Source organism: Lichenostomus cassidix, chromosome 14, assembly GCF_008360975.1.
Source record: "Lichenostomus cassidix isolate B80296 chromosome 14, HeHo_3.0, whole genome shotgun sequence".
Taxonomy (NCBI): Eukaryota; Metazoa; Chordata; class Aves; order Passeriformes; family Meliphagidae; genus Lichenostomus; species Lichenostomus cassidix.
The window spans coordinates 7,020,235-7,034,295 of record NC_139495.1 but is presented as its reverse complement, the minus strand read 5'-3'; the positions used below and the strand labels follow the sequence as shown (position 1 = coordinate 7,034,295).

Sequence of the window (14,061 nt, the reverse complement as noted above, 5' to 3'; positions counted from 1 at the left end):
TATCGTTTGGATGGTTGGCTTTTTTTACAGAGAACACTGAAGAGTTTTTAAGAGGAGATGCCTCTTTGAACTGCCCACTGAACTATGCTGGTCATGTCCTGTTTCAGGGATTCATGTCTCTGAAGAGCCAGTGTGCTGACTCTCAAGGCATGATTATTGAAGAAATAACTGGTTTTTTTTTCTTTTTCTTGGAAGTTTACACAGAATCACAGAACTGTTAGAAGGGACCTCTGGAGATCTCCCAGTCCAACCTTTCTGCCAAGGCAGGGTCACATGAAGTAGTGACTCAGGAACATGTCCAGGTGAGTTTGGAAGGTCTCCAGAGAGGGAGAATCCATGACCACCCTGAAGAGCCTGTCCCAGTGCTCTGCTGCGCTCAATGTAAAGAAGTTCTTCCTCATGTTGAGGTGAAGCTTCTTGTGTTTTAGTTTATGGCCACTGCTCCTTGTCCTGTCACTGGGCAGCATGGATAAGAGTCTGGCACTGTCCTGGCACAGGCTGCCCAGAGAAGCTGTGGCTGCTCCATCCCTGGGAATGTTCCAGGCCAGGCTGTACAGTGCCCTGAGTAACCTGGTCTAGTGAGTGACAGAGGGTGGAACAAGATGGTTCCTAAGGTCCCTTCCAACCCAAACCATTCTGTGATCCATGATTCTGTGACGCTCTTGGCACCCACCTTTGGGATATTTAAATGTACTGATGAGATCCCCTCTCAGTTTTCTCCAGACTAACCAGGCCCAACCCCCAGAATCTCTCCTAAGAGAGACGCTTCAGACAACTCATCACCTCATAACCTCCGCTGGACTCTCTCTAGTAGCTGATGTATATTTTCCCACTGTTGGGCTAACATAACAAAATGCACATATAATATAATCCATATTATATTCGCTATTATAGATATACATATCAGCTGCTCGGCCGCCCCAAGAGCTGAGTCCCGCAGCCGCTCCCTCGGCCCGTGCGGCTCCCGGCTGCCCGGCAGCCCCGCCGGGAGGGCGGTACGGGGCGGTACGGGGCGGAACGGGGCGGGGCGGGCGCTCCCCCGCTTCCCGGCGTGCACCGGCGCGGGGCTGCCTGGCCACGTCCCCGGGCCACGTCGCTCGGTGCCCGCTGAGCTTGCGCCATCTTCGCTCCCCGGCTCCGGCTGCGCCGCCGCCTCTGCCGCCGCCATGAACATCTTCCGCCTCACCGGGGACCTGTCCCACCTGGCGGCCATCATCATCCTGCTGCTCAAGATCTGGAAGAGCCGCTCCTGCGCGGGTGCGTGTGGAGGCCGCGGGGCGGGACCGGTCGGGCAGCTCCGGGCCGCGGAGCCCCGCGGGAGCCCCGCCGGGGGCCGGGCGGCATCGCCCCGAGCTCGCCGCGGCCGCGGGGGGCTGCGATCGCCCCCGAGGGACCGCGGCCCGGGGAGAGCCCAGTGAGCCGGGGCGGAGGGGCGTCCCGCCTGTCCGCTGGCCCGGGAGGCGGCCCTGGTGAAGCGGGGAAAGGCGGGGAGGGTTTTGACCCCCCTGGGGCGCCGCCGAGGGCCCCCGAGGCGGGCGGGCAGAGCTCGGCCCGGGCAAGAGAAAAGGGACGGTCGCTGCCGTCCGCGCAGGGGAGTGGGCTCTGCCCTCCTGCTGACCTCCCCGCGGCTCGGCCCCCTCCGAATGCAGCGCTGGCGGAGCGGGCGAGCAGCCGGGAGAGGGGGAAGGAGGAGGCGCATCCCCGCTCCGGGGCGGGGGTGCGCCGGCGGGAGCTGCCATTCCCTGGAAGGTGTTGTGGTTGCCATTATTTGTACTTTAATCCCTGTACACCGCCGCTCCGCCTGTCCCCGGGATGGTCGCTCCTTCCTTATGTAACTGCCCGGCGGCAGGCGAATGAATGGGGAGGCCGGTTTGGAGGGGGGGAGGAATTCATCCCCCGCGGGGCGGGCAGCCGCCGTCTCTCCATCCCGCCGTCCCTCCATCCCTTCCCTCGCCCGCCCTGGCCGCGCCCGGCTCTGGGCCGCCCGTGTACGCGGCAGCTCCGGGTTTGGTGCAGCGCCGGCCGCCGCTGACTCGCCGTTCGCAGCCCCTGAAGTTTGCCCGATCGCCCCTTCCCTCCGCGACGGCCTCACGCCCTTCCTCTCCTTCGCTTTTGTGCAGGAATGGAGCTGTGGTTCGTCCTGCTGGTAGGGCTGGCGGACGGTGTGCTGCTGGCCGGTCCGGCTGCAGCAGGAGCGGGAGGAGGGAGATTCCCGGCGGGAGCCGCGGGGCTGTGTGACGTGGCAGCGGGAGCCGTGCCGGTCCCGGCCGGGCGAGCCCCGCTCCGCCGCTGCCCCCCGTGCCGAGCGGCCGTGCTCCAATTCCCGTGCCGTGCTTCGCCTTCCCCCTTCGGCTGTACGGTGTGGTGGTTGGAGGGAATTGCAGGCAGTTCCCATAACTGCAGCATAGCTGGTTTCTTTCAGAAAACTGGGAGTTGTTGCCATTCAAAATGGGCATTTCCGTGTGCTGTGTGGATCGGATCCACCCTGAGAACACCGGCTTTGTTGTGCATGGGGGTTTGACTGTGAGGTTGGCTTTGCCTTCTCTCCAGTGAGCTGCTCCTTCTTCAGTGCAGGCGATTGTTCTTGAAATCAGTTTGCCATGTGTTGATGATACTGTTCAAATACTGGGTTAGCGCTGTTGAACAGATGTATCTGTGAGGTCTTCAGTTAAAAGCATGAAGAATTAGTTCAAGTTGTAACCTGAAATGAATGAGAATGGGGAAGTGAAAAAGATTTACAGTACAGGTAGGAGGAAGTACAGGTTCTGTATGTTTCCATGTCAAGTCACTGGCTGATCACTTGATAGCACAAAAAAAAAGAGTAAATTAATAGATATGGCTTTAAAAAGTAAACAAATATCTTTGGTCTTAAACAGACTTGAAGTAAAAACTGTTATTAACTTTACAGAAGAGCTCAAGCAAATGACTCCATAGCCCATTTGCAGCAGTAGCACAGAACTATTGTTCCTGAGGTCATGGAGCACAAGAGCACCTTCCTGATGACCTTACCTGGCTCAGGCTCTAGTCCATCAGGAGTCCTGCCTGGATCTGGCAGGAGAGGGCCTTGCCTCCTCCAACTCTTGTGTAGAATTTTGTCCTGTGTTTGAGAAATATAGTAGAGATTACAGACAGCAAGAGGGTTAGTGGTCTAAAAACTGAGTATCATTTGCTGTGTGAAGAGGGAAAATGAGAAATTTTGTTGCCAGGCTGAAATTCAGATAGGATTTGAGCCAAGGGATTCTTAAATGACCTTTGGATGTGAGGTTATTTACACAGTATAGTACAATGTGACCTAGTCCCATCTTTCTGCTTAAAAAATGATCTCATGCTGCTTTCCTAACGTCAGTTGTGATTGAGAATCTCTGCTACTAGGGGTTTGTTCATAAGAAAGCAGCCTCACACCAATCATTGGAACAGCTTTCTCCAAGACAGAAAAGTAAACAGGCCTGTATGACATAGGGTCTTCAGCTCTTCCCTTGCCCAAATTAGCCAGTATCCCTGGACAGAAACACATGTGCAAGAGGTCTTTCAGTAGAAAATATCTGCTTTATTCATTTTCCTGAGCAAAACGAATGAAACGGGGATATGTGTGTCAGGGGTTGTTTCTTTGGTGTCCTCAGTTCTGCCCGAGTCCTCAGGAGTAAATCCAGGTCCGTGTTGCTGCTGTGAGGTTGGTGTCTCAGGCCTAACACATTTGTCTACAATGAGAATATGAACACCTCAAAGGAACATGAGCAAAGAATTTTATTTCTGGGGGTCTGTTCTGTTCTGTTCCTCCTGGTGGTTCATGTTGTCAGTTTACGAAACTTTGTAAATATATGTTTGCATATGTTTGTAATGTCAGACATGACAATAACCCCAAAGTAGTTACCAGTTAATGTTAAGCAACTACAAAGAGCCTCTTACTAGAGGGCTTTATCCCATTCCTTTCCCCTGTATGGTTATTAGAGGCATTTATAATTTAAATAAACTTACACCTCATGGTTATTGGCGACTCAGGAAACATGGGCAAACAGCTGCTATTTAACTGTGCACTTCTGAAGCAGTAGAGGCTTTGAAAATAAATAAGGGCTTCTAACTGGTGGCTGAACTGCAGGCTGTGATCCATGAAGAGCTGGCAAACCACATGGTGCCGACTCCTCTCTTCTGGTTGTGTCTGTGTGTGTCTGAGGCCTTTGTTCCAGGGGAACTCAGAGGCCTGTAAAAGCAGCTGGAAGTGAGGGAGACAGCCTGTGCACCTCTGCTGCAACCTGCTGTTTTTTGAAGACTCACAGTCCTCATTCTTTTTTCCAAAGAAGTGACTCCTCTAATTGAGGAAGATAGATGAGGCTAGGCCAATCTGCACTTTGAAGCAGTCTGTGTTTTCAGTGTTCGAGAAACTTAATTTTTTTTTCTAATTTAGTCAATAGGTTGAAGAGAGAACGAGGGGAAAGCAAGTCAAATCATGACTTCAGAATTTCGGAGCTGGCAGGGAAACAATTTTTTGCATATCTGGTTATTTGAGTTTCCAAATTTGGAATTTGGAAAAATGTTTGCCACTCAAAATAACAGGTCAAAAATCATTAGGAAGAGCCATGCAGAATGTAGTAGGTAACTGCATTATTGACATCATGTCTTAATTAGGAAATTCATGAGACTTGAGGAATCCTGTGCTTTCAAAACATTGTCCTCTTCAGACTGTATTTTCTTACCCATTTCAAGTCAAATTAGATTGTTTGCAGTGCAAATTACTGCCTGAAAATTGATTCGCATTTCTCTGTGTCATTTATCAAGAGTTAAAGGTGACCTGCAGTTGCAGTGCTGTCAAATTATATGCTGTATACTCTAAAAAAGCAGTGTAGATAGTAAATGTGTAGTACTTTTGCTAGGAAATGTAGCTGTATCTCAATTTTATGTGTCTACTGTGGACCAGATAATATGCTAAGATGAAGATTTCTGACAGTACTTTGCCATAGGCTGCTGCTAATTTGTCTGTATTTTCCCAAAAACTGCTGCTTTAGGTAGCTTTGGAATTTCTTCTCTCTCTTTGAAGGAAAGTATTCTCTTTCTCAGTTGGAAAATTTGTCTTTAAAATTAGGTTGGGTTTTTAAATTGGAAGCACAGGAGTCTTAATGCTACTATGTTATTAGCAGAACCAAAGAAGTTGTGGTTCTGTGGCTGATGTGGGCTTGGTACAGAACAAAATGACTTATTATTTCAAAAAGTCTGTGAAATTCCCATTGCAAAGTATGGACTGACCTTCCTTTGAAGGACTTTTGTTAGTAGGTTTTATGGCTGTGATGTGCAGTTCATAGTTAGTCAGTGCTGCATACACTCCACAGCTCAGTGCCTCTACTCCTGCCTGTTGCTCCTTACCTGACTCACCACAGCAAAATGAAATTGATAAGAAAGTACTACAATTTCAGCTCTGCCCTCCTGCCTGGCTGTGAAAATCACCTGAATTAAAGTTTCATGCTATGGCTTTCAGCCAAGCTGGAGCGCAGAAGTTGAAGGAGTTTTTCCACGTGTGAGGATGAAACAAAACGGAGAGGTTTGGCTCTTCCAAACTTGAGCCCAGAGCTTTGGAAGAAAAAAACTTTCTTATTTAGCTCAAGAACTAAGTAATGTTTGTGGGAGTAAAATGAAAGGGAGAAGGATGAGAATAAATAACATCATTGTAGCCTCAGTGTATTGCAGTTGCCAACGGTGAGCCAAGGTCAGTGCTGTGACACATACTGATAACGTTTCCTAAAGTTTTGAAATACATCAGTCATACAACAATGTGTTTACCTGTTCCTTCCCCCTCTTTTTGCATTGTTTAGGTGTTTCTTCTGGTTTGCCTGTACCTTCATAGTTTTTTGGTTTACACTTTAAACCTTGCCTAGTCTAGCCTAGCCTACTTAACTTGAAAATTAGTTTAATCTTGGGTCTAGGGTGTGTTTCAGGATTTTATGAATATTCTAAAGATTCAAAAATCAGTGTGATTATTGAAAGCCTTAATAAAAATTACAGCTGTGGGGTTGAGGAGGTGAGGCTGTCAGTGGCTTAGAAGAATTTGTCAAGTATATTATATGTATTTGTGACAGTATATCTAGATCCAAATTTATAGCTGTTCTCAATAATTAATGTCTCTTATATGCTTTTTTTTTTTTTTTGCTGTTCCCAGTTATTTGCTAAAAGAAAATAGCATGCTAAATAATTTAGCTTAATTATATTCTGTAGTGTGATGCTGTTCTGTAATCTGTCCAGGTGGATTTCTTTGTCCTGTGGGTTCTGACCTTAGGACAGCTTTGCTTGCTGGGAGGTTTTATTGGCAAGTTGTGATGCCAACAAGCACACCTGGGATGAGCCCAGCATGCTGCTTCAGCTGTCTGTGCAATGTAGTTGTAGTTCAAGAAATGTCAAATGTATTTTTTTTTTTCTAAGCTTTGGGAAGTAGTTTGTTTGTGAGGTTTTTTGTGGGCGGTTGTTTTGGTTTTTAATACTTGCAGCTTGTGTTTTACAGCTTTACAGCCTGCAGGTTTTGGGGTGTTTTATGTTCCCTGTTCTGCACTTGGGTTGCTCTGTAGGTGATACATCAGGCTCACCTTGCGGACGTTTCATGTATGATAGTTGCAAACACCCTTCTTTCTGATAGTTACTGTTTCAGCCATTCCTGTACTTTATACATAACATTGCTTCATCTGGAGCAGTTTATTCCATGTTCCTTAAGCTGGAGTGAAAAAAGACTTCAATAGCTGCAGCAGATAGCCTTCTCCTAATTGCTTTATGGCGCTGTTAATAAAAGCCTTTCTAGAAATATCTCTAGATGTAAAGGGACAAGGATTTTTAGCCTTGCATCATAACCCTCTCCTACAGAGTATTTTTCCCTCTTGTTTTTTGAACAAGACTTGCATGCTTAGCTGAACAGATTCAATTATTTTCACCCTGGATGACTGAAAACAAGAATAATTGGAATAACAAGGCAGAGGCACAGAGTAGGTTGTTTTGTCCCCCTGCTGTGACACACTACCACATCAGTATTATGGAGTGATGCTTCACCTCAGTTTTCAGAAGCTTCTAGTGACTGATTGTGCAAAGCTTTTATGCTTCTAACTGTGCTCTAGTGCCTGAAGTTAAGTACAAACAAACGTTTTGACATTGGGGCTTTGACCTAGAATTGAAAGTTGCTTTGAAGATGCAGTGTAGGTGTCTGACATTTTATCTCACTTCTCTCTCTTTTTAAAATTTTGTTCTAGTGCATAATAACATGTGGGTTTGATTGGTTGATGTTTTTCCCACCATGTGGCCAGTTGAGTCTGTGAATTGAATTGCCTTATGTTTCAAAATCTATGTATTCCTCTAAAATCACATTGTTGGTGCCAGCATACCTTCTGCTTGTCACTGGGTCTGTTCTGTCTATTGCCCTTGTACTTTTCCAGCTATTCAGCATCTATAGATTGTACTGAGGCATGTGATGGCACTCTGGGAACTGAAAGCTAATGCAGCCTTGCCCAGTGATAACACAGAACAGATAGGTTGCAGGTCATATTTTTGGAGATGACACTGCCTGCTGTGAGTAACTTGTAAACCTTGTGTAGTGCCAGCACCTCTTCCAGTGCAAGGTAACTTACGTTCACACCACTGAGCTATAGGGCTTAGAATTCTGTTTGTACAGCTTGGGAACTTGGATTTTGTCCTAATTTTGTTATCAACTTGCTTAGAAATAAGGGATATATCCTTTCTCATCCTGGGCATCAAGTGTTTCAAAGCACCTCATCACTTTGTGAATAATTAATTATTTCCTTTATCACTTTAGGTATTTCTGGGAAAAGCCAGCTTCTGTTTGCACTGGTCTTCACTACCCGTTACCTGGACCTCTTCACTTCATTCATTTCATTGTATAACACATCTATGAAGGTAGAGTATACTGAAGAGTTAGAAAAGCTAGTGATGTTGCATGCAGAGTGCATAATTGCATTAATAAAAGCCAGTTTGAACAGCCCACTGCACAATTGTTACAGAGTAAACTGCATGGGCTTTGGATAAAGAATGTGGAAGATGGACTCAAAATCCTATTTTTTTCTGCACTCTACATGCAATTTTTAAAAACTTGTTTGTATGGGGACTGTGACATTTAGAACAAATGTCATTTTGGTTATTGAAAACGAAAGCTTTTGGGAAAACGATTCATATAAATTGTATTTCTCAATTGAGACATTAAAGCTCAAGTAAGTCTCCTTTTATTCACTACAAGGTAAATTAGTATTCAGAATGCACTGCCAGAATGGCAGCTAGTGTCTGGTCAGAGGCTGATCAAAAGTTGACAGGAGTAAGCTCTAAGGAATGTAGCTTTTGAGAATTATACCCTTGTTACTTGCCCACGGAATGTTAGTGAGCCTAAATTTGAGTTTGGTACTTGTTATTCATTCCTGCAATTTCTGGTGCTGAGTACAAGAAAATAAAGCAGTAGTCTGGGAGGGGGCAGTATGTTTGTGCTTTTTTAAATGCAGTTCCTTTATTCTTGGATTTTCTTGATGCTTTTCAGCTTTAATTCAGAGGATAGTGTAACTTTGCCAAGAGGAGAGACTAAATAATCAATAAGGCAAATAGTACTAAAGAATTAGGGAAATAATACTGTAAAATAAAATTTTGTGTCTTAAACTTGCACTTGCTTCCCAACAAGTGAAATAGGTGTGCTTAAGTTATAATATTAAAAATGTAGTTGTAGAGCTGTGGATCAAATAAAATATTATTGAAACAGAAGCTTTTTCCATATGTAATTTCTGATTGGAAGGTACCATGAGTTGCATTAAAGGAGCAGATAGGGGGGATTTGCCATTTATTTATTTATGGGTTGTGATTCAGGGCCATGACCACATCTTTGTTCTGCAGCCCTCCAAACCACAAAAGGAATAAATGTGGAAGAGCTAACTTTCAAAATGGTAGTCTCTATTTCAGTTTCAAAGGTTACTGCCTAGGAAGACTGTTGGATATAATTGTCTTTTCAGCACATTATTGTAGTGTCAAGATGAAGCTCCTTGAGTGTCCCAACACAACTTCATATTCTATTTACATATACTTAGGAGTATATAATGTTACACAGTTGATGAGAATAGTTGAGAATTTTAGTTGAGAAGCTGAGATTCCTGAGATTAAGAAATCGGTAATAGAGGGAATTCAGATTCATTCACACTTTCTTAATGTCTTCTAAGACTATACCACTTGTGATTAGTTTATACCCATAAACTAATTAATTTATACCCATAAACTAATTAATTTATACCCATAAACTAATTAGTTTATACCCATAAACTAGAGGTTCCATTTCCTGTCCTGTAGCTCTTTATCTCCACTCAACTGGGGTGCTTGTGTAGCAGAGCCTTTGGATTCTGAGCTCAGTATTTGTAGGATTTTCTATCTCTGAGCAGAGCCTTTAGTGATTAATAGCATCTGCAAACAGTGGGGTTTTTAATCTGTTACTTCTCTGTTGCAAAGAACCGTTTTTTAATGTGATAAATGGTTTGGAACATTTAATCTTTGTGATGAAACCAAGGCAGAAGCTAAAATATTTGTCTAGTCTGTACTGTGTTGACTCCAGGACAATGAGCTCTGTCCTCATGATGGCAGATTAACCTTTAGAAAGTCTTAAATTCTCTCTGGTTTTGTATTCACACCTGTAAAATGAAGCTTTTTGCTTACTCCATGGGGAATAACTGAAGTCTACTGTGCCAGAACCATTCAAAATGGTTAGACATCAGCTCAAACTGAATTCTGGTTCAGTGCTTCTCTGTTAGTTTTGCAGGTTTTGTGGCCTGTTGGTTGGTGGATAACAGTGTCCAGTTGCCATTCTTCAGATTTCAGAGATGTTTAAAGGTCTAGAGCAAGTCAGCTAATTTGTGATATGTTAAATGGCTGAGTCTGAATGGAGCTTACTGAATATTTTTTAATTGCCACATGAGCCACACCATGCTGGACTTCTTGAATGTAGAAAGGGCCCTTCCATTATTATGCACCTGCACATTTTTTACCTAAATATTTGGGGCCAGTGCTTCCCTTGCAGTTGCAGAACATGTATTCCTTCTCCAGTCACTTCCTTAGTTCTGTCTACTCAGGAAAGGGTCTTCACCTTTGGTCAGTCACTTCAACCAGAGACAGGTGATGTTTTTGCCTGAACAAAACCAGTAGAGCCCAAAGTCGCTGATTTTGAATTACTACTCTGCTGACAAAAGTTAAATACCACCCGTAGCCTGCAAAACCATGTAAACAAACAATGCAAACAATAAAAAAGACCACACTTACTCCTCTTAGTGCTTAATCAGGGAGTGTGATTTAATCCTGGAACCTCTGCGGATTGTTTTGGGATTTTTTGTTTCTTTCTTTCCTTGCTCTCAGCTTATCTACATTGCTTGCTCGTACGCCACCGTGTACCTGATCTACATGAAGTTCAAGGCCACCTACGATGGAAACCATGACACCTTCCGAGTGGAGTTTCTGATAGTTCCTGTTGGTGGGCTCTCCTTTCTTGTCAATCATGACTTCTCTCCTCTGGAGGTGAGTTGATTGTGGGCAGGAGATGATAGTTTTTTCCCTAAAATATGTAAAACAAGAGGATGAGCATTTTTAGCCTGACCTGTGAATGGTTAAAGGGTGTCTGTGTTTAGTAGGTTTAGGTTGATCCTTTCCTCAGTGCATCTGTGTGATGCAGATGTCTGTGCAAATTTAAGGCACCTCAGGATTGTTATCAGCATTGATTATTTTATTAAGCAGAAGACTGTGTTTTTCCCAGTACACTCTGTACTATAATATCTGTATTAATTCAGAATTCCTTTTGTTCTGTTTGTTAAAGAAATCCCCAGGAATGTGGTTTGTGAATAGTTGGTGCCATCTGGTGAAAACAAAAGGAATTATATTACTACTTAAATTTTATAGAATTGCAAATGGTCTAGAGCATTAAAAAGAATTGCATTGTATTTAAAATGCAGCTATGTGTTTAATGGAAAAAAATTATATTAAAAATGTAATTATAGAGACTTCAAACAGGTAATTTGCCCTACAAAATAGAGAGTAACTTCAGATGCTTATTTTAAGTGGAACAAGATGCATTTTTATATTGGGGTTAAATTAATTTATTATAGAGTAAGGGAATTTGAATTGCAACACTTCAAGACATTATTTTAAATTTTGATTTGTGTTAACTCATTCTTTAAACAAATAGATAAAAAATGGGAGAACACTGCGGGGGGAAAAAGGACTTCATCTTCCCTGCAGCTTTCACAGCACGGGCTCTGTGAGCTGTATTTCATGGTACTGTGAACTGGATGCACACAAGTTCTGTCACAAGTAAACGTCTGTCTGCCAGCTCAGCAGACAGCTGGTTTGGAGAGTGCTGTCTGCCAGCAGAGTTCTCTCCTACCATCCTCTGGTTGATTATGAAGCTTTCACTTAGTTTTTCCTCTACCAAGAAAGGTTTGCCAAAATACTGTACCTGTATGAATAGGTATTCATCCATAGCATTGTTAGAGAGTGAAAAGTCAAGCCAAGTCAAATGTTTTCTGTCCTTCTGTTATCAGTCAGACAGTTGAAAATACCTGTGGTCTTATTCCTTTTAGATACTGTGGACCTTCTCCATCTATCTTGAATCGGTTGCTATTCTCCCTCAACTTTTTATGATCAGCAAAACTGGGGAAGCAGAGACCATCACTACTCACTATCTTTTCTTCTTGGGTCTGTACCGTGCCTTGTACTTAGTCAACTGGATTTGGCGCTACTACTTTGAGGGATTTTTTGACCTCATAGCTGTTGTTGCTGGTGTGGTCCAGACCGTTCTGTACTGTGACTTCTTCTATTTGTATGTTACAAAAGGTAAGTAGAGCAGTAACTTCCAGCTTCAGGTTGTGGAATGTAGCAGTTAACAGCTTTGTAGGGATCTGCTACATCAGCATTATGATCTCATTAAGTATGTGCAAATTAGTGCTGCAATCTCCGTGATTTATCAAGTACACTTTCTGCTAGTGTGGGGCATTTCTGAGGATTTTTTGGGGTATGGGTAGAATATTAATGTATAAGTGGTCTGATGAACTTCTGGAAAAACTTAATTATGGCTAAATATATATGGCTGTTGCCTTCCATGGGTAAGCATGATCCTCCTGCTTTGCATGACCATGTACACTGTTACATGCAGATCGTGTGCTTACAAACGCCTTTCTCAGTGGTTTAAATACCATAAAAGTTGATAGTATTTTGGATGTTCCTGTTTATGATGAGAGGAGAAGCAGACACTTCTGCTGGGTGCATTAATAATTCTGCCCTTACTTACATTTCAGCTTCCATCATGTAACCACAAAGCTGCACGGGGCTGTGTTACTTTATCATAATTCTTAAAGAGTCTGTGGGCAGGGGTTAATATGTCCTATGAGGATGAAAAGTGGAAATTCCAGGGTGCCACAAGAGGGCAAGGCTGGAATTGTAAATTCTAGTTTTACCAGTATGTATTGAAGAGAGTCTGGGAAGACTGACTGCAGTGGGCCTATTTGATGTGACAGGTTTTGGTCCCTTTGACATTTTAATAGCATGTGCTTCTCCTACATCACAACTTTGTTTTGCTGACCATTTTCTTTCCCAATTTCCTTGCAGTTCTCAAGGGAAAGAAGCTCAGTTTGCCAGCGTAAGTGCCAAAACATCACCAGCATCTGTCCTTTGGGATGCTTGGACAGAACAATCCTTATCACAAGCAAAGGCGAAGATGCTTGAGACAGAAAGTCAGAAACACAGCTCTTTATAGTGCAGGTAGTCATCAGCGGCTCTGTAAGAACGGAGGAAAAACAACCAGCAGATTTCTGTTTGATGCATCTTGCCTTTATCTTTTTTATTACTATGTATAAAGATTTTTTACATAAAGAAACTTATACTGTATTAATAAATTCAGTGTATGGTTTCAATTGGAATAGTTCCAAAAGTGAGATTTTTGTGAGATTGTTTATGACCAGGAACAAGTGCAAACGTTTTTTTAATTTTCAAGATTTTCTTTGAAATGACTGATTTTTTTCTTTTTTTTTTTCAATGCACATATATGTGCATCCTTGATGGATGGTAGTCATCTGTTCTTTCCCTTTGATTCAGTTTTCATTCCACTATATTTATTTTTTTTTCCAAAAGGCAAATATATGTCAACTCTAAATCTGAAACCACCGATGTTTGATGTGATGTGCTGGTGCCCAGTCTTTGTGCCATCTGCTGACATGGAGTTCCTTATTCAAAATATATGTTGGTGCTAGAAGGGGAACAGTAACATTTTGTAGTTGTTCCCCTTCTAAAACAGGCTGATGGCAAGAGGGCAATGAGGAAATCTCTTGAGGCCACAAGGATGAGCCCTTTCCTGTTCTGTCATGGTGTCTGGGAAGGTAATCCCACAATGAAAGCACTTGGCAGCCCAGGTCGTGAGGGGTGAGAGATGCGGTTGTGTTACTTAGTGGCAAATGTTTGTGACTGTGTTGTTTGTTCAGGAAGAGAAGGTTAAATATCTTGGATGTCCAGCCCTGCTCCACCATTACAGCTGTAGGAATGGGAGACTTGTAAGTTGTTGATTACAGAAATCTGTGGTGATCATTTTAAACAGTATCTACATTTTCTTAATAATGAATGCTTTATAAGCAACTTCCATGTTTGGCTTCAAGTGGTTTTTGATGTCACTTTTGGATAATTAATATTTTTTTTTATAAACTTTTCAAAATCAGCAGCACCAGTTACCATTCTTCATCCTTTAAATGATTCCCTTTTTTTACTGAGCTGTTGCATGATTTATCCTGTGTTACCATCCTCAATAAACACTTTATGAAATGGTGAAAACATTTCAGGTTTTTTTTTTGTCATTCCTGAACGTGAAAGTTTTCTGTGTGCCTGGGACTGGATGAAGAGTTGTGGTGAGGAGAGGTAGCTTAATGTCATTGCTGTATTGAAATATAAAGGTTTTTAAGGCTCTCAGGGCACTATCACCAATGGAAGCAATGATGACTGAGTTGTGCTTGTTTAGTAAGAGCTCAGTCTGCAGCCTGGTGTAGAGGGGGGTTTGGTGCTTGTATGGGTTTTATGTTCAGCTTAATT

The 14,061-nt window shown here is 43.2% G+C and overlaps 1 protein-coding gene across 1 annotated transcript; it reads left to right on the top strand.

The window, feature by feature from the left end:
- The first annotated feature begins 1,055 nt into the window (after positions 1-1,055).
- On the top strand, positions 1,056-13,808 carry KDELR2 (KDEL endoplasmic reticulum protein retention receptor 2). The gene is made up of 5 exons (XM_085074679.1): positions 1,056-1,257; positions 7,778-7,878; positions 10,354-10,512; positions 11,571-11,823; positions 12,595-13,808. The coding sequence occupies exons 1-5, from the start codon at positions 1,167-1,169 to the stop codon at positions 12,627-12,629; spliced, it is 639 nt and encodes a 212-aa protein (XP_084930805.1). The 5' UTR covers positions 1,056-1,166; the 3' UTR covers positions 12,630-13,808.
- The last annotated feature ends 253 nt before the right edge of the window (positions 13,809-14,061 follow it).